Raw genomic sequence first — 21,083 nt, 5'->3', positions numbered from 1 at the left:
AATGATATTTTGACAAGTAATCCTTCGATTCTGGAGTAAAGTGTATTATGACAAGAATTCAAAAACAGCAACCCCATTCTAAAGTAGAATTGATAAAACTTCTAAATAAATTAAGAAAAATGTTATTTGCATTCTTAGTTTTGTTAATCACACTCCCACTATCATTTTAATCATTCAGTTTTTATTTATTACACTATATGATAAAACAAATAATGAGTCTGCAAGTAAGATTACCTATAAAATAATTCGAAATGCATGACAAAAAAAAATAGAAAAAGGAAAGCAGTAACACTACATATATTTAAATACATGGAAAAAATACTTCTAGAGTGATACATAAGACCTACGTACGAATACATACACATAATCATTTTTTTACTAGCATTTAATATCTACAAAAGAGGCGAGTGTAGAGATGAATTTGGTGGTACGGGAGAGGGAATGTAAGTGAAAACTCTCGAGTAGGAATGGCAATGGGACAGGGTGCTGCCTACTAATTCCCCCCACGCCCTGCTCCTCTTGCCCCACGCCTAGCCCTACCCCGCTTCCTCTGCGAAATTAATAAAAATTTATCATATAATTTCATTATAGTCAAATTTTAGCAAATAATCAAGTACTAAAGTATGAACACATTACCAATTTATTATCCATTGTAATTTCACGATTGAAAGTCATAAAAACAATTCAACAAAAGTTATTTGAATACAATCCAACATGATGAAATAAATACAATTAAAGTAGTCAAGATTTGACTTTTGACAAAAATACAATCACTAAGTCATTAGTTTTTTTTGGAGAAAAAAAGTGTTATTGTGTTAAGTATAATTAGAAATTTAGTATAAATGTATTAGTAAATTTATTATAACGAATTAATAATTTCTATTAGTAGACATGTATAATTAATAATATCAATTATATTATATATATTAATATACATTATATAATATATATATATAATTAATAATATCAATATTAGCTCCCCACGGGGCAGGTACCCATCCCAATTGTATTAGAAGTTAGAACCTCCCTCTTGCACTAAAAAAAAAAAAAAAAGAGTTTAAAAAGGAAAAAAAAAATACGTCGCAGGCAGGAGTATGGCAAAGCTGGCCATTGGCCACGAACGAGCCCTGCCCGTAACGGGGCTTTATATTCTGTTTTCGGGCTGGTACGATAACCCGCCCAAGAGAGTCCATCGCTTTGACACCACTTCCTCTACTACTACTCAGTACTCACCCAAGAGAGTTTCCATCAATCCCTCACTCTCCTCTCTGCTCTCTCCCACTCTTCCTTTCTCCTCCTGTCCGCTATCGAACAGGACACCCTCGCCACACCGTCCCGCTACCCTTTACCACTCACTATTCATGGCATAAACCTATAAAAGTAGAGCTCTCTTGGCTTCTTTCATTCCCAATTTCCTCCTGCAACTGGCTTTTCCCCTTTCTTTTTTCTCTCCTACGTCTAGTGCATGAGGGAATGGTAGTAAAACTGACTATTAATTACACGACTCCGAAGCTCTTTATTACTGCTATAAATTTGATCATATTTACTCGAAGATGAAGCAAAGGATTATTACGAAAGCAATAGCGAGCATGAGGAGGCTTTAATGGCTAATGCCAACAAACGGCAACCGTTCATCCTCATCCTCAAGACTTCAACAACGTTTTCTCCTCTTCTTCTTCTTCTTCTTCGTCAGGATCAGCATCAAATTAATAGAGAAGAGCTTCAAGACAAGAAAACACACACTAGCTCACATAGTGGTGTCGTACGATCATACATATACACATACACATACACATATATATACACCTGTTTGATCCTTAGTGTGTCCCTCCTCATCATCCATCCCAATAACAAACTCGTCCATCGTACCACCACCAAAACCATTTCCGTTCTCCACCCCAGTCCTAACAGTCCTTCATCTCTCACACTCTTTTCCTCGTCTCATGTTTCCCGTATGTTTTATGTATTCTCAGTCATCACTACAGCAGCTGCTCCTCCACCCCCTTATTTTTCGTACTACCTTAGTACTAATCATCTCCTACTCCCTATTTCTTTTGTGCCCTTATCATTACATCCTCCTCCTTATGAACAGATTATCCTCGCTTTTACCCAAAAAAACTACTAATATCAAGACTAGTACTTCCTCCAGTACTATTAATCACCGTCCTCGCCATATTCTTAGCCAACTCTCCTCTATTTTCTCCTTCTTCAGCCTAAAATCCACCTCATCGCCAGAAACCAACATGACCGCCATGAACTCCACCACCTCCAACAACTCCTCCTCCTCCTCCATTCACCGCCGTCAGAAGCCGAAAAAGCTGGTGGTCGTTATGGGCGCCACTGGCTCTGGAAAATCAAAGCTCTCGGTCGATTTGGGAACGAGGTTCTTTCCCAACTCCGAGATCGTCAACTCGGATAAAATCCAAGTCTACCGTGGCCTGGACATCGCCACCAACAAAATCTCAATGCATGACCGAAGAGGAGTCCCACATCATTTCCTGGGCGAGTTTGACCCGGAAACCGAGTTCACCCCGTCCGATTTCCGCGAACTCGCTTCAAAAACCATTGCGCAGATAACCTCCAGGCGAAACCTCCCGCTCATCGTCGGCGGGTCCAACTCCTTCATCTACTCCCTGCTGGCGAAGCGGTTTAACTCGGAGACCGACGTCTTTGACGAGTCCAGCGCGATAAACTCAGTGTCCTCCGAGCTTCGCTACAGCTGCTGCTTCCTGTGGGTAGACGTTTCACTGCCCATTCTCAACGAGTACCTGGACAAGCGAGTTGACGAGATGCTTGACTCGGGGATGTACGAGGAGCTGGAGGAGTATTTTGCTCGGGAGGGTTTCGCTGAGTCTGAGTCCGCGAGCCGGACGGGGCTGGGGAAGGCGATTGGGGTGCCGGAGTTCGAGAGGTATTTCAAACGGGTCGGGCTGGGTGGTGGGGCGGATGGTTCGGAGGTGGAAAAGCGACTCTCATATGAAGAAGCCGTGAAGGCTGTCAAGGAGAACACGTGTACGCTGGCGAAGAGGCAACTGGAGAAGATCCAACGACTGAAAGATGCCGGGTGGGACCTACATAAAATAGACGCCACGGAGGCATTTCGGGCAGCTATGGGGATGACGTCAGATTCCGGCAAGAGGGCGTCGGATATTTGGGAAAAAATGGTGGTGGAACCAAGCGCGAAGATCGTGAAGCGGTTCTTGATGGAGTAGGTTTTCCAGCGGTTTCCAGCTCTGAAGCCTCAACAATCTCTCTCTTGTTTGTTAAGCACTATATGTTCTCCATCTTCTTCTTCTTCTTCTTCTTTTTTTTTTTTTTTTTTTTTTTTGGGTTTTCAATTTTACATTTCTTTTTTCCCTTTTTCCTTTTTTTTTTTTTGGTGTAAAAGCTTTTTTTTTCTTTCTTTTTTAAATTGGATGGAGTTAATTTCAGAATTTGGCGGCCAATTTTGGCGGAATATACAGGACGCCTTCTGACAAAAAGTGTGCTGGGCTCTGACGGTTGAGGTGGAATTGGCGGTTGTGGCGGTGACGGTGGGGTGGTGTAGCTTTGGCCGTTGTTGCAGATATTAGGCCTAACTTTATAAATACAGAAATTCTGAACAAATTCTCCTCCTATCTTTTTTTGTTTTTGTCTTTTATTTTGTTTGTACAAACAAATGTGGGGTGGACAATCCAAATGGGGCAGTGCTGTTGGCACCATATCCGCGAAATGGGGTGACTTTTGAAAATTAACAAAATCCCTTAAGATGGATGATATGAAGATTAGTGGATGAAGGAGGCCTTGGAATTTCTTGAACAGAGGTCCCGATCCAGTAATCAACAGTTTAAAATGAAATCATCGATTAAAAGGGGAATGAATGAATGATAAATGTGGATTAGAGTTTAATAAAAACACAGAGAAGTTGTGATCATCAAGTTCTCAACCAAACATAGAAGATTTGTCTAATTAAATCACCCTCTTACAAGCTGACGTTAACTCTGAGAACAAAGCCAAGCTGAGCTGAGCTTACAGGAAATGGGGTGCGGTTGTTGCAGATGCATACAAATTTTGCCTTTTTGAAAGAGTTCCCCATCCTTCCTGCGTCGGCGGGCAGAGACGAATTGAAGGCCCCCACGGCTGAACAATTTCGGATCCCCAATTTAATTGAAAGGAAATGGTGAAAAACAAAAAACAAACAAAAATGAGAGGTGTCCCCTACCTACTCAACACTGCATGCACACCTTCTTATAAGCAAAAATCAATCGGTACCCTTTTGGTTTTAGGCATCAAACGTCGTATCCCTTAGGATTTTAACTCTATGGGTTACTGATTAATGATCAAGCCACAAATTATGGAGCCCATTTGTTTCTTTTACCTCGTCACCTTTTTATTCTGCGCACGTCAAATTATTATAATATATTTTTTTTAGAAAAAGAAAAAAAAAAAAAACAATTCAAATGGGCTTGTTCTGCATCGAGTTAAAATATTGGGTGCATTTGACTATAGGCAATTTAAATTTATCAACGCCAATATTGGATGGAGAGAATAAAGTTCATGAGCCATGATAAAATTTTGGGAGTGCTCAGAGCACTAATGCAACTGACGGTACGAAATTTACTCAAATATGTTCCTTTTAATAATAATAGGATTTGGTGGTGTCTGTCTTTTTTTAGCTACAGTTTGGCCTTTAGTTTAGCCAAAGTACTGCTTAATTATAATGAGCATTTGTGGTCATAATTTCCTTTGAAGGACTGGACTGTCTATGGTCATAATTGGATGCCATATTTTCTTAATATTTTTGTCCCTGATTAAGAAGCTGCTTAATTAAGTGATACTTTCTTTTACATTAATTACGTCTAATTGTCTACCTCATTTTTTTTTTCAATTCAAAAAAAAAAAAAAAAACTTGTTATACCCTGTTTCGCTAATCTTGTTTTCCTTTTTTTCTGGTACACATACGTTTAAACTTGTCATGCAATGGGATTCTTTCAATTTTTAATCATAAGATTCCATATTAATTTAAGCAAATTTGCTCAAGACGATTACATCGAAAGTTCTCTTGATAGAAAAAAAAAAAAAAATTGAGTCCGCAAGAAAGGGAGAATATTCTATTCCGAAATTTCCTCCTTTCTTTTGTTCCGTCTCAATTAAGCGAAGTTCATTTTCAAGGATGAGTCAAAACATGCGTTAAGAAAGGTAAACAGCTAAAAATTCATGGATGTATGTAGTTGGAACAAAAATCAAAATTTTGGTAAAGGGTCAAAAGTCAAATAGTTTTTTTTTCGTTCTTTCAAATTGTTGGAAAAGGAGTATTCAAATATTTGGACCTCAGGAGTCCACAAGTCGTTTTAGGTGTAGAACAACACCAACCTAGCCAACGAGATTTAATGGAATAGGAGTGTGGTCCTAATCCTACTAAACTTCCATTAATTTGTGCTTCTTCTTTGAGGTGCAAGAGGGGGGAACTGTGTTTCTTCCACCAAAGGCAAATTCCTTGTATTGTCCATTTTAAAAATGTAAATGAAGCTCCATAGATGGGGAGTTGGGACTACTGACATTCTGTCAATTTTCTCATCTAGAATGGCACTTTCTCTTCATTGGATTTGTCAATTTGGAGAACTGAGGAGGTCAATGTAAAACAAAAACAAACCTTTCCAAGTCACTTCTTTGAAAAATCGAACTTACTTGAGCTGAAAGTCTCCTAAGGTTTGAAAAAAAAAAAGGGGGGGGGGGGGTTCAAGATCATACACAGAGAAAATTTTTTCGATTGGGATTTGCCGACAGAGTATTTCCACAAGTAAAATCATGATGCACGGTTAAACACTAGGTCACATTCCACAGTAAATTTTCTATTTTGGTACAAAAGAAACAACTAGCTAGCAGCAAGAATAGAGAGTAGCATGCAGTTCTGAGTCATCCATCACAAGGTAATATCAATAAGGACTTCAGGCCAACAGCGTAAGTTGTAGAATGAACGTCTATCTTTAAGTCTGGCTTTTGCATCAACTCTTCAATTGGAAGTTAATGTTATAAAACAAAACACTGTTGTACTAATGTGGGTGTTTGTGTAAACTTTCAATGGATTAAGCTCATTAACTAACTAAAGTTGATTAAAAACAAAAAAAGGGTTAGTCCAAGAGATTATTATGCCAACTTTTATTATCCAAATCCAACTTTACTGATCTTGAGCATGGAAAAAAGAACTTGTCGCTGATTGAACACTAGATAGAAGAGAAATCAATTATTTCAACAATAGCTTCATTTCTGTAAGGTAACTTGATGGTGGAAAAGACGAATAAGAAATTATGTAATCTCCCTTCTTGCACTTGTTTAACAAGAAAATCCAGCTTTATTTATCAGTTTTAATAACTGATGGGGAGTGGTGCAGAGACAATGCTCCTTCTATGGTCGATTAACAAGGGGACCAATGTACCCGAAATCTTTCTTTACTTGCAGCTTTCCTGGCAAGGTGATGGAGAAACCTTACATCAATTTGAAGGCTGTGTGATCTTAAATTTTTCCATGGAGGCTAGTTGATAAAGTTTTCAAGTGATGTTCATGTGGGAATTAATTTAAAAAATAATGGGTGGAATTGTCCCATTTTGGTATCCATGGCCTCTTGGGATTGGCTAGACGGACGCGACGCTTGGAATTACGTCTCATTTTCTGTTTTCCTGCAGTACTTCCAAACCTCAAACATCAACGTTTGGAACATGAGATTATCTTAATTAAACACCTACAATGCTTCATGCTTATGATAATTTAGATTAATAACCAACGGACCACAAAGCCCAGCAAGCCATGCATCTTAAGAACGAGTCACCTATACATGATAGGTGGCCAATTCTCGTAGTCTTTCCTCCCTTAATTTTGGTGCACTGAAAACGATGGGATTCAATGCATGCAAAGTTGTAGCTGTTCAGGCTTTGGACAATTGTCGCATTGCCAATTATAGGATGGAAGGGACAAGCACTAATGTCCAAGGTTATGAACCTTCCAGCCAAAAATAGAAACTCAACCCTTCAATTCTATCATGTCATTGTCTCCTTAACTCCAGAGTTAAATTTCTTGAGACGCACAGCTCCTGGTACTTGAGAGGGACCAAACTACATTGCACGGACGAGGTCGCTATCACATTTGATTCCTTTTTTGTGTTCCCTGATTCCATTTTTCTGCATGATTGATTATCAGTTTCCTAAATAAGCAACCTACGCTTGGATCGTACTGCAGATGGAATGGTGTATTCATTTGATACCAATCATAGGTAGGTCCCATTCTTCTGTTCTATGCATCAATATCTCCACCTCATTTTTTTCGAAGCATGAGCTTTAGGATGAAGACCCTCGAATCGTGAGGTTAGATTCTGGAATCAGACATGGGATCTCTTGGAATTGAATGGGCAACGACCTTACTGATTGGGATTTATGGTCAACTGTCGAATGCTAGCTTAGATCCTCTTCATTCGATGCATTGATCGAAATCTTCCAAATTAAAGCTCGGATTCAACAATGTCGAGAAGATTTGTTCGTCCAAAGCCAATAGTTTATTTTCAAGGCCCTCGTGAGATGCTTTGAAGCATTTGATACCATTTGATTTGACTGATGAATCATCAGTATCTTTGTTGTGCAGTAGTTCTAGACCCCGTCAAACGAGACCTGGATGACAACTGGTTTTTATGTCATGAACAGGTTTTTATATGTGCAGTGCAATTCAGATCAAATGCCATTTGGTTAGTTCCAGAAATAAGCAATAATCTGCCGATCTAGCATCGATGAGTTGGATGATAGGTGAATAACCAATGGGCCATGGTTTGATTTCTACATATATGCAAATAAATGCATGCATCTGACCGTAAACTTCTCTAGACAGACATTGAAATGAAACCCCGCTTGATAAAAGAAAAAGTTGATCTCATGATCATATCAGAATAGTGCACGTTGAGCTTCTAACTGAGAGTTCACTTCATGACAGTGATGACATGACAAATAGACAAAGATCGATCATGTCCAATTTTTTGGGCCAAATGAATAAACATTTTTCAAGTAAGATTTGATGTTAAAATAGTAGCATGCACGACTTACTTAGACTTGCTCATAAGAAGCTATACAGCATATGCTTCCATCATGAACTCGAAAGCTTCGAAGAGACAAAAAAATGAGTGTGTTCTCCACTCCTAAGTCATATTGAAGACATAGTTTTGTTAACATGAAATTTAAAATATGAATGTGATTATCGTTCTAATGACTAAGTATGGGAGGTGGACCCAATATTGGCGCATGCCTCAGCCACACATACTCGTGTCATGCCTGTTTCAGCAATGGCTAGCCGAACTTGGACATGCTTCTTCTGACCAAGGTTGTTCTCTGTAACATTTTTTTTTAAAATGGAAATTTCATATAAACGACGTACGTGTACTTGTAACAATTGTATTTATAATCTCGTACTGGTTCAAACACGCAATTCAAGCTTTATATATACCTAGCTTTGTGCAAATCCTCTCATTCAACACATAAAAACCTACATATTATTCAAATTAAATCAACCTAAAACTTTTTTCTTGGATACTATAGACCTTGTTGTAGCTTGAAATGTGGGCTAAGTTTATCCGTAAAAAGATCTCTTTCTTACAACAAAAAAAAAAAAAAAAAAGTTTTTTAGTTTTTTGTTTGGGGGTACAAAACAAAAGTACACGCATGTCTATGCGCATACCTATATGGTAAACAATGGAGGAAATGATGATTGAAGAATTGGGAGATCCAAGAAGTGTAACAAAAAGAGTGAAAGACAAAGATATCGAAAAGTGAGAATGAGTGCCTTGGAAGCATTTTGTCATAATTCATATGCAAAAAATACATTGCTCCCTATGGATTCTTGAACCCTACATTGTATAGAAGCATACGTACAGCACATCAAATGAAACCACAATTGAATAATGTGCAACATGCTGGCAATTTTAGCGGCAATCCAAGAAGTGAAGTTGCCTCTGCCTAAAAACTACAAGGAAGAGGAGTGGCAGTGAGTCAGTCCGCGTGCGGTTCCTTTTGCGCATGATCCTATATATTTCGTGCCATCCTCAAACCACGTACCGTAAAACTAATACTATATTTTTGCTTGTAGCGTACGAGTGTGTCTATTCATATTTGTCTTATATTTGCACATTTCGTGAGGTGAAGGGTAGGGCACTAATTGATCATAAGTACTTCGAGTTCGCAGAACAAAATGTTACGATTGGCCTTTGTTGCTAGGTATGTTTTTTGATTATTTACGAGGAACATTGAGAGGATTAATGCATGTTGGTTCCTTGCATGCTTACATTTTTTTATATACCAAGTGCGAGTTCGAGTGTCTATCCACTTGGGCTCTAAGTAGGAATGACAAATGTTTGTTTTCTTGCGATTGTTGAATTTGGTTATAATTAGGCAGAAATCGAGGATACTGGTTGTGTTGTGTCCTCCTGTTCAAGTTTCTAGAACATAATTGGCACGGTGGATATTAGATTTCCAAACCTTCGATGCTCGAAGCAATGGAAGGATGGTTTGCCTTGTTCCATTTTTCTTTTCTTTTCTTTTTTCAGAGGGAGGGTTGTGCGGTTTAAATTTCATAGTATGTTCATTAGTTGTTATGCTAGTTTATAGATAGTTGTTAAATTTGGTGTCTAATGCGTCTCTTGCGAGAATGCATTTCCTAGTGTTTTTGACAGACATTAATAAATTGGGATAATTGCAGAAACCTCCTCTGAGGTTTCTGACATTTGCACTGACCTCCCCTGTGGTTTGAAAAATTACACTGACCTCCCCTGAGGTTACTAATCCTTTGCAAATTCAGTCCAAATGATTAAAATATTTATTTTAGGGAGTGAAATTAGAATTTTTTACCAAATTTATCCTTTGTACTACATGTCTAATGAATGACAAAATACTACAAATCAATTAACAATTAATAAACTTTAAGGAGTATAGTTTATAGACAAATATGCATTACCTATTTAAAGTAACGGCTCTTTTTGGGTATTTTACTTTCAAATATTTAATTTAATACAAATATTTACGCTCAAATACATATTTGTATTTACTTTCAAATATTTAATTTTTGTTAAATACAAAAAACTACCAATCTCTCTTCCATAAAAATATTAATATAACACTTTTTCAATTTTAGTTACAAATATTTATGTATTTAACATAAATTAAATGATTCAAAATAAAATACCCACAAAGAGCCAATACTTTACTCATGTAATTGATGAAAGTCATAAAGAATTAATACTTTATGGGTCATTTTTTTTAAAAAAAATTAATTTATATTAAATAAATAACCTACCGATTTTCTTTTTGCAAGAAAATTACTGTAACACTTTTTGAATTTTATTAACAAACATTGATATATTTATCATAAATTAAATGTTTGAAAATAAAATATCCGTAAAAGACCGGTACTTTAAATGAGTAATATGTGTTTGCCTATAAAGAGCTGGTAACTATTTCAAGTACCGGTTCTTTAAGGGTATTTTACTTTTAAACATTTAATTTAATACAAATATTTACGCTCAAATATAGATTTGTATTTACTTTCAAATATTTAATTTTTTTTAAATACAAAACCTACCAATTTCTCTTCCGTAAAAATATTAATATAGCACTTTTTCAATTTTAGTTACAAATATTTATGTATTTAATATAAATTAAATTATTCAAAATAAAATGCACATAAAGAGCGAATACTTTACTCGTGTAATGGATGAAAGCCATAAAAAATTAATACTTTATGGGCCATTTATTTTTTTAAAAAAATATTTAATTTATATTAAATAAATAACTTGTCGATTTCCTTTTTGCAAGAATATTACTATAACAATTTTTGAATTTTACTTACAAATATTGATATATTTATCATAAATTAAATATTTGAAAGTAAAATACTCGTAAAGAGCTGGTACTTTAAATGAGTAACGTATGTTTGTCCATAAATTTTACTCTTTAAAATTTATTAATTGTTAATTGATTTATAGTACTTGTCATTCATTGGATATGTACCACAAAGGGCAAATCTGGTACAAATCTCTGATTTCACTCCCTAAAATAATATTTTAATCATTTGGACTAAATTTGCAAAGGATTAGTAACCTCAGGGGAGGTCAGTGTAATTTTTCAAACTACAGAGGAGGTCAGTGCAAATGTCAGAAACCTCAGGGGAGGTTTCTGCAATTATCCCTAATAAATTTGGTTAACGAATTTAAATGTCACAAGAATAATGCTAGTTGACAGATATGACTTTCAAAATTATAGATGAATATGAAATCTGGAAATTTTTTCAGAGGGAGGGTTATGCGGTTTAAAATCTGGAAACAATCGCCTTTTAATTGATCTCGACTCATGGCTCAATTTCTCCATAGATAAGAAACCTCAATAGGGAAATATGTGCATGTAATAATAATAGGGGTGACAACAAGTCAATCAAATTCAAATATTAGTGTACTTGAGTTTGAGCTTAAACATATTTATTTGAGCTCTTAAGTTCAAGCTTGACTTGGATAAATTTTTAAGGAGCTCGAGCTCAAATTAAGCTTAAACTCAAATTGAGTTTGAGTTTCTAAATAATAATCAACCGTAGGACGAATGAAAATTTTGTTAATTTCACTGTTTTAAAAAAAAATAAATATATATGTATATGTAAAATGTTAAATACTTTAAAGAATGGATCGAAGAGTTTGAACTCGAGTTCAAGTCGAGCATTTCAACTGAGTTGTTCGGTTCGTTGCCACTCCTATTTGATAGGGTTTCGAAGATTACTACTTGTGGATTCCCTATGAGAAGTCCAATAATAAATCGTAATCCAGAATTTTAGATCAAGTTCCTCAATAATAATAAATTTCTCTCTACAAAGCTGATACCGGATATAAATTTTTATTTTATTTTTTGCAGCAGTGATCCTGCATTTCAGGCCTGGCCCGTCTTACACAAACCAACCCAAAAATTTCAAAGACTTCCTTAGCTCTAAAGAGCGCAGTGGGTTCGTTTAGTTTAGGATCCAAACTACATCTTCTCCTCTGATGATTCAAACCATATCTTTGGAAGACTGCTGCAATTAGAATTCTTACTCCCTCTCTTCTAAAGTTGGATCCAAAGAAGATATGAATTAACTTCCATCATTAAACATCAGCGGTGGACATGGGCCACGTTCAAATAAAAAGATTTTAACCTATACAACTAAAACACAAAAAAAAAAAAAAACAGTTGTTTCATATCTATTCATTTGAACTGCTTAGGCAATTTGATTGGAGCTCTACTTGATGTGCTCATCCCAAATCTTGTGCTAATTAATTTTGTTTATAAAGCTGATTAAGTCAAGTGATAGAATGAGTTTTTTTTTAATAAAAAAAAATCAAATGCAATAATATTCAAAGGAAAAAATGGATTTGCAAAATTGTATATTCCAAGTTAGCAAAGGGTTTAAAAATTGTATACTGCCAGTCAAGTCATCCCTTCGTAATGCTTATTTCAGCTTTAAGGAAAAGAACAATACAACATAGAGGCAATATATATACACACACACACACACACATCTGGTAAACGTAAGTGCAAGTTGAGAACTTTTGGTCTATAATTCACTTTCTCAAAAGTGCAGGCAAATTATTTTAATGGAAATGTATTCAAGTAATATATAGTGTATTTATTAGCCAATAGTCAGTAGTGAAAGTCAACCAAAATACTTTGAAAAATAGTTAACCGGGAAACAAGTTTCCCTGTTTGTGAATTATTTAAATTGATAGAACGCCGCATCAGACCAAGGGGCAGCAAATTAACAAATTAATCTCTTTTACGGGTTAATGTTTGTGAAACTATGACTTATTCTGTGATTCTATTATTGTTTAATGGTTTTTTTTTTTTTTTTTTTGCGCCTACACGGTTCATTCCCCATTGACTTAGTAATTACAGAATTTTAATGACATCATAAAAGAGCAGACTTATAAATAATCATGAGATTATATATGCATATTATTAGTGCAAGTCAATTTGAAAAGTAATAGAATTACCATTCAATTGAACAAATTTGCTTCTTTGTTTCTACAAATACAATAATTGCAAACTGATTCAATGCCTACAAATAAGGGGGGTTTGAGTTGGGTGACAAGATAAGCGCAATTGTAAGTAAGAGGTCTTAAATTCAAGACCTCCTACTTACAAAGACTAACAATGACTAAGAAATATGAATGAACAAAAGTAAGAGAAGGCTTTCCCTTATTTTACCGGATAATCTCCTTATGACCATGAATTCCACTATTTCAGCATGTTCTTCCCCAATAATTCTTATCCATGGTTTTCATCATGGCACAACTAATTCGAAGCAAATGATTTCGCACCAAGACCTTATCTGAGGGAGGGAAAAAAACACAAAATCAAGCTTATAAGTGTCTCTTTTACTCTTCAAAATTTGAAAACAATAGAAAAAAAAAAAAGGAAAGGAAAGGAAAAACAGCAGTGCCTATTAAAAAAACTGAAATTGGGAGAAAACAGAGAAGGGGAAACTGTAACCAGATTCACTTTCCAACTCTCTTATAAATTACCTTGATTCATACTGCTTAACCACCATTTCTCAAGATTTGAGAACACATGTGGAAAATGTTAAAAATGATGTATCATTAATCAAGTATATATCCCTAAACAAAATCCCAACCACCACCTCCCTTCTTTCTTCATAATACAAAAAAAGAAAAAAAAAATTTTTTGGGTTCATTTCCATACTTTTTGCTGCTCTATAGAAAGTCAATCCCTTTTGCCTCATTTCACAGCTATAACTTTCACAAATTTTCCCACTTGAGCTGCTTCGCGCAGTTTGAAATTCAAGATAGCTGTATGCAGTTTGCACATATCTCAGAAGTCAAGGTTTGTGAATAATCCAACCAGACCGCCACACTGACCCGACTCTATTTTAATTGCCTTTGTCTTTGAGCTGGTTCAGGGTCAAAGTCTTCCTTTCTGTTCTTGATTTCTTCCGTCGATGCTTATAGAATTTTGTCAGCTGGCGAACCGGGAAGGTCAGCGGGTTTATTAGTTCGGAACCTCCCACAATAAGGCATGAGCTGCCTAATAGCCAAGAAGCTCTTGAAGCCAAAAACAGTTTCTTCTATTTTCGCAATTTCTCCACGTGCAAATAGATTTTTCAAAAATTATTAATTTATGAATTATGACTACATAAATTTTAAATATTCATTTTACACTTTAGTCATTAAAAAGGCATTTTTGTGAAGTAATAATTCTTTTAACAGTTCAATACAAAACTCAGACGTTGTGATCCGAAAAGCATCCTAGAACAAAATTTTATCCACCCTTTATGGTAAAAAGTAAGCGATATGTGTCAATCCATCCTCATATTGTTTGGGTTGATCACTATATGTAAAAGAAATTTTTATTGTATCGTAAATACATTTTTTCTGTCATCTTATAATTTCACATATATCATATAAAAAGTACTAAAATAAGAATGTGGAGAAGAACGGAAGGGTTAAAAGAAAGTTTTTTTTTAACAAAAAAGGACTAAAATAATATTTCAATTGTTTTTCAAGTAATCTTCTATCGAATACAGCTTGTTCCTCAAACTCCAAGGCTTTGACTTCTCCAATTTCCCATTGTTCAATCTGTCCCTACTCAGCTCTCTATTTTAATTACAAAAATAAGTCATCAAACTAGGAAACAAATCAAATTATTGTGGCCAGATTCGGACGACAAAATAATGTACTTTCTTAAACTACAAGATCAATAAATTATTGGGTCTGTCGACTATTTCTATACAAACTTTCACTGAATCAGTATAAACAGGTTGACCCGGTTCTTCATTTTAATATTTTGAAGCACATTTGTCTTTCATCAACCGTGACTATGAATCATAATCTCTGATGTAACAACTGACTCAGTTGCCCCGAATACAAACTAACATTCAGCAAATAAGCAATAAAATGCAAATGCATGCTTTGTTGACCAAGTAAACCGACGGAATTGTAAGCTAAAAAAATCAAACACGCAGCTGAAGTAATCAATACGGTACCTGTACTACAAAATATATACACTTTTTATATATGCTTGCAAGAATTACGTATATAAATTATGTACAAACATTTCGATGTATATGTATCATGTAAAAGTAAGAGGATAGGTTTACTTGCCACACCGGCAGCTGCGTCTGGCTAGGTTAACAACTGCTTTCCGGTAAACCCTAACATTTCAACAGCACATGCCTGGCTGAAAAATGTCAACGGTCAGAATGGTTGGCTAGTCCAAATTATAATACTCTTTATTTTTAGCGGTACAATTGATCTTTCTCAACTGTTTCCTATATATCAGACTTTGATCTTCTCTCTTTCGATATATACGCCCTCAACAAACAAACATCTCTAGCTAGTTTGTTCCTTAGTTTTTGGTCATATATATTGTAGCTAGCCTCATTCTTAGGTACATACACTAGTTGGCTCCCAAAGTCATGGATCCAGAGAATTTTTTCCGTGAAGAACCAAGAAGGGCGATCAATGGTCCTCGTCCATCACCATTGAGGATTAACAAGGATTCTCATGTTATACAGAAACCATCTTCGATGAATCAAGTTTACAAGAAGGCTCCGAAGGAGCAAAATACTAGGTTGAGTACTCAGCAGCCGAGACAGCCCGTGATTATTTACACTCATTCTCCTAAGATTATTCATACAAAGCCTAAGGATTTCATGGCTTTGGTGCAAAAACTTACGGGTTTTTCGCGGTCCGAGGAGCAAATTGTTGAAGCTGAATCTAAGAGGGATGATCAAACAATTACCATCAGTCAAGAGGATAATGACTCGTCTTCGGTTACAAGTGATGACAAGTATGAAGGTGATAATGCTAGTGATGTGATTAAGGAGAGCTCATCTGCAGTGTCCCCTGTTAACAAAGGCCTAAATCCATACTTAACTGATATCCCTCTATTTACTCCAAACTCAAACTTATTTTCTTCACCTCAGCCTGTTTTCAGATACCCTGATGTGGTATTTACCTCCCCAAATATCGTCAGTTCGCTGTCTCCTTCGTTTGTGGAGTTCATGAAGGGTCTTCCGGAGTACTGATTGGAGTCTCTTGGATATGGTGATGGAAGTATACTTGGTCGGGTCTTTCCTCAAGTTGGTAGAACAGTTTTCTTGTCCATAGGTTTGACTTCTTGTTGTTTTACTCTTTCATTTTCGTATATTGTTGTGTTGATAAAGTTAGGTTACTGATTAGATGCTAATTAATCACTTAATGAGCGCCAAACCATGTGCACGTTACAGCGGTCGAATCATTCTTTAGGTATCCATGTCAAAATTAATCTCTGAATGGCTCTTTATTTATTTAATTTTCTGTTTACCCTTCCATTCTTAGTTTCATAGGTGATCTACCTTATATACTGCGTTTGGATGCTCATACTTCAAAATTTAGGTATAAATTCGCAATAATAACTTACAAAAATAAATAATCAAGCATATTTTGACAAAAATTAGATTACATCATTGAGGTTGCAGGTCGAACGATTTAACTTCTCACTGGGATTTATAGGATGCTTAGATTTAATTGAACTTTGATCCGTTCACCTTTTGAAAGTTGTATATCCCAAATGCGGGGCATTTTTTTTTTTTTTTTTTTTTGATTGAATTGCTTGGACAGTGAAGAGCTGGAGAATTTTTTTTTAGTTTATAATGGATTTCCAGATAAGGATGAAGGGGTCATTGCATTCAGAATTTGTAGTGTCATTTCTCAATTCTGGGTTTCCATACTTCTCGAAAGAACATAATAATTAAGATATCGCATTCCAAGCTGGTTAAAAAAAAAAAAAAGAGTTACAAGAGAAATCATCTAGTAATATTTGAGGAACACTTCTTCTCAATCTCTTCCCCCGGTTTTTTTCTTCCCTTTTTTTTTTTTTTTTGTGGGTTGGGGGGTGGGAGGGGGGGGTGCCTGTGATCTTCCTGGGTAAGACATATTTGTATTTGACTATTTGCAGAGGTGACAGGGCGGTGGATGATGGGATTGGATATTGAAGTTGGATAAACATATTTTCACTTAACTATTTGCAGAGTCGCATATACTAACTGTTTAATAAAAAAAAAAAAATTTTTTTTGATGCAAAACAATTTGTATTTGACCGTAATCAAATTCTTTGGATCGCATTTTATGCCCGAGTCAAAGAAAGTACATATCAAATATGCACCCAATAAGAGTTAACCCGGTTTTTTTAAGTTGATAATTGAATTGAAATTGCATTTAGCTAATCTGCATTGCCGTGTAAAATGGGCACATTGACAAATGCCGGAATGAATGTAACATCAAAATGCCACTTTTATCTGGTTGTGTGGATTCATCATTTCAACAATCTATGTTGAAATGCAGGAACAGAAAAAGAATTCTGGAATTTTCTATACTTTGTAGCTACGTAAAATTGACTCATTGGACAGATCGATTCAGTGTTGAGAAGTTGTATCAGATGTCCTCAATTGCGAAATAAATGGCAAAGTCATTCGATTACATCAAATGTACTTACCAATTAAGTCAGGACCAAATAGTACGAAGTTCTTACCTCCCATCCCATAATTCATTTTTATTAAAGCGTTGTCTTTCTTTACACACACACACACGCACAAATATAAATATAAATATAAATATATATATATATATATATATATATATATATATATATATATTATTAGAATTTTTCTTTTTTTTTTGGAACAGAAAAGATAGAATATTAGTATTTGACACACAAACTTTTTTTTTTTTTTTGGTTCAATGTAATAGATGGAGATTCTTTGTGTTCCTCAGGCTTCCAAGTTAGCCAGCTGAATGTCGATGATGTGCTCTTCATTTTTAGAAAATTTTCATTCCTAAGTAAGAGCTCAAACTACCATTTTGGATCGATAGTTTTGATGAAACATATAAATTGATGCTAGACAACAGCGTCCCAAGAGAACAATCTTCAATTGTTAATTCGCAAGACAAATTAAATCCCTTCTTATTCTTTTCTGCAATCGCAAGACTAAGATATTCTGATTCCAAATATTGATAAGTTCAAGAGGACCAATGTTCTACGATTCGATTCAGAGGTTTTGTTCTTCAAGTAGAACAACTAAGATGTTGCAAGCTCAGCAAATAGCTTCTCAAGCCAGGTTATGCAATAAGAGTGGATTCTGGGTGTTCGTCGTCAATTTTTTTGAATGGTTAATGCAGCAACTTTGTCCTGGATTTTAACATCTCAAGAAAAACCCATTACCAAAAACAAAAAATAATGATCTCATGTGCTTTTTTGGTTTTTGATGTAAAAAAGAACGAGCTCATAGCTTGCATAGTCAGTCATTTAGAAACAGTTGTATAGCTTCGATGAAACAAGGCACAAATTTTCAGTCAGAAAGACGATTATCGTCTAATTATGAATCAAAATTTGTTGTAGGATCTGATTACTCTTCGGGTTAGCGTAGAGGTTTCGTTTCTCGTCTCGAATATGGATCTATATATATACATACTAAGACCTTACGACGACATGTAATTTCTAAATGTAAATGATCGTATGAAGCAAAAAATATATATATATTCTTATACTATATAAGAACGAGTTTAGGACAAAAACGGTTTTTAGATTTCAACCGTAAGGGCGGGGCTATTTTGGGAATGTGAGAGTGTTTGAAGTGCAATTAGAGCATTAAGTACAAGTCATTACAGCTTTAATTTCGCTATAATTACTTATATAACATTTCAGACATTTAAGGTTAGGGGCAAATTTGGCATGTTACAATATGTTTGGTGTCAAGTTGAATATCAAGTACAATTGAATTAAGCTTATGTTTTGATAGAATTACATAAAAGCCTTTTTAATCATTTATTAGACTAACATTCAAGCCTTCTAAATTCCTGAAACCTTTCTCATCAGTTAAGGAATTAATTGGATATTTACATAATTGGATTTTAATTATAATTAATTAACTTAATTATTATATGAACAATCATTATCATATTTATGCCCCATGTTTAGCCGATACCCTTTCTTCTTTTTCGGTTTCACTACTTTGATTTTATTATGGTTATTAAATATTTGGTGGAAGGCATAGCTTTTCCTTTAAATTGAAGTGAGTTCTTTGGGTTCGAATGTAGTTTTTTTTTCTTCTGATGATTGGTTTTTTCAAGAACTCCATATAGTTTGCTTTTTGATACTTCTAATTCTAACAACTGACTAATTGTATTGTTTTCCGTAGTAGATCCTAGAGATTCTGTCTCTGATTTGAGATAATGTTGTCACTTTTTAAAATAATCAGAAAAATAATTTTATCATCTTCTCCTCCCCGGCCAAGGTATTATCTTTTTATTTAAATCAAATAACCTTATTTCTCATAAACTTTCTCCTATTGTTCTTGATTCCAGCGATCTGTTGATTACATTCCAGCAGTTATGTTTTTACCATAACTACCGCAAAGCAAATAAGTGTGCAAACATGCTAGCGAACCGGGGAAGAAGCAGCAATGAAGACTCCACCTTTTTTAATCCTATCCTGATTTTATCCTTCCCTTACTTTTGCAAGACTTAAAAAGGGTGTCATCAACGCACGGATAACTGTACTTTAACTATTACTCTATAGACTTTTACTTTGTTTTAATGCATCTTTATTTTACAAAAAAAAAAAAAAGACTTTCTTGTATGTCGTAATTCACCACCTACACATACTATATATCACTCAAACTAAATCATGTAGAAGCATGATAAATTTTGACAGTTTTCGAAAGAAAGGAGTCTGAATTTCCAGAATTCCTGATGTCTTGTTGCTACCAAGTAGCTAAGAATCCAAATTCCCAAGTGGAAAAAAAAAATGAAAAAAGAAAAGGGTATGATCCGACAATTACCATGAAGAAGCCCCAACCTCCTTGACATCTTCTTCTAAGACCTCAGATTGCTTGAAGACGCTAATCAGTATTTTGTTGAAACTAAGGTATGAAAAATCGATGAAAGCGATTGAAACTTGAGAGTTTGAGGTAACAGGCAATAAGCCACAATACATATGGATTGTGAAATTGTGGATCATTTCTTCTCCGACATATAATCGAGTAGTGATACTTTCAATCCAAGCATATATCCTTCGGCAGCTTAATTTATTCATGATCGCTTGTAAATTTTAATGTTTTTTTTTTTTGGGGGCATCCTTCTAGTCTAGTATAGCAAGTATACTCACAAATTCACACCAAAAAAAAAGGAAAAAGAAAAAACTTTACACATTAAGCTCGACTGCTGCTTATGTTCCCGTCTGTCTCCGGCAACGGCACCAATTATGGCAGCCAACGTTGATTCTCTCTAATGGTAAAAAACTTGAATGTTGAAGAATAAGAAAAAAAACATAAATCTAGAGAAGAGTCGGGTTTACTTCTTCAAAACTAGTTTTTTCTTTTTCAAATTGCCATTTCATTTTCATTTTTTGCTAAAAACGACAAAAAAAAACTCTGACTTTGTTTGGATAGAATATTATTACAAAATATTTTTTTAAAATAATTATTGTAACACTTATGAAAAATACCCCACTCAACAATAAGCGACCAAATGTCCTGAATCTTTGGCACATCCCTCCATGAGGCTCCAATATATTGGATGGTATCAATGATCTGACCAACTATAGCCACAGCAGATGCATTTTCATTTTGGAATAGTATCCGATTCCTAGCTTTCTAGATGAATGAAGTACACAAAGACAGCTAGAACAATCCTTTGAAATTTATCAATAAAGGATGTAGACATCCAATGCCCACGAACCCAAGATAATTCCATTGACCATGGCAAGGGATCTCTTAAAACTGAAACCATTTTTAGAATTTTCTGCCAAACTGCAAAATAGGAGGACATTCATAAAAGATGTGGTTGATCGATTCCTCCACACCACTGCACTGCACAACACACATTCAGAGTTACCACTTAAACTTGCCCACTTCCTCATTCTATCCCCGGTATATAGTCTGTTCTTACATAACAACCAAAGAATAAATGAGAATCTTGGAATAGACCCCTTATCCCATACAAGTTTACGCCAAGAGACTTTTTGCGAAGTGGGTCTAAGGGTCTTTACAAACCATCCTCGGTG

The 21,083-nt window shown here is 35.2% G+C and overlaps 2 protein-coding genes across 2 annotated transcripts; both read left to right on the top strand.

Moving 5' to 3' along the window:
* Positions 1–1,193: 1,193 nt before the first annotated feature.
* On the top strand, positions 1,194–3,617 carry LOC113715591 (adenylate isopentenyltransferase-like). Its single transcript, XM_027239829.2, has one exon. The coding sequence runs from the start codon at positions 1,944–1,946 to the stop codon at positions 3,210–3,212; it is 1,269 nt and encodes a 422-aa protein (XP_027095630.1). The 5' UTR covers positions 1,194–1,943; the 3' UTR covers positions 3,213–3,617.
* Positions 3,618–15,205: 11,588 nt separating this feature from the next.
* Positions 15,206–16,343, top strand: LOC113716215 (VQ motif-containing protein 8, chloroplastic-like). The gene has a single exon (XM_027240512.2). It carries the CDS (start codon positions 15,457–15,459, stop codon positions 16,066–16,068), a length of 612 nt encoding a protein of 203 aa, XP_027096313.1. The 5' UTR covers positions 15,206–15,456; the 3' UTR covers positions 16,069–16,343.
* The last annotated feature ends 4,740 nt before the right edge of the window (positions 16,344–21,083 follow it).

The sequence above is a fragment of the Coffea arabica genome, chromosome 11c, assembly GCF_036785885.1.
Source record: "Coffea arabica cultivar ET-39 chromosome 11c, Coffea Arabica ET-39 HiFi, whole genome shotgun sequence".
Classification (NCBI taxonomy): domain Eukaryota; kingdom Viridiplantae; phylum Streptophyta; class Magnoliopsida; order Gentianales; family Rubiaceae; genus Coffea; species Coffea arabica.
Note: the sequence above shows the minus strand (reverse complement) of the source record. Positions and strands in the feature narration are given on the sequence as shown.

Bases quoted from the DNA above. Each gene is read 5' to 3' on its own strand.
- LOC113715591 (XM_027239829.2), top strand. From the start codon at position 1,944: ATGTTTCCCGTATGTTTTATGTATTCTCAGTCATCACTACAGCAGCTG.
- LOC113716215 (XM_027240512.2), top strand. From the start codon at position 15,457: ATGGATCCAGAGAATTTTTTCCGTGAAGAACCAAGAAGGGCGATCAAT.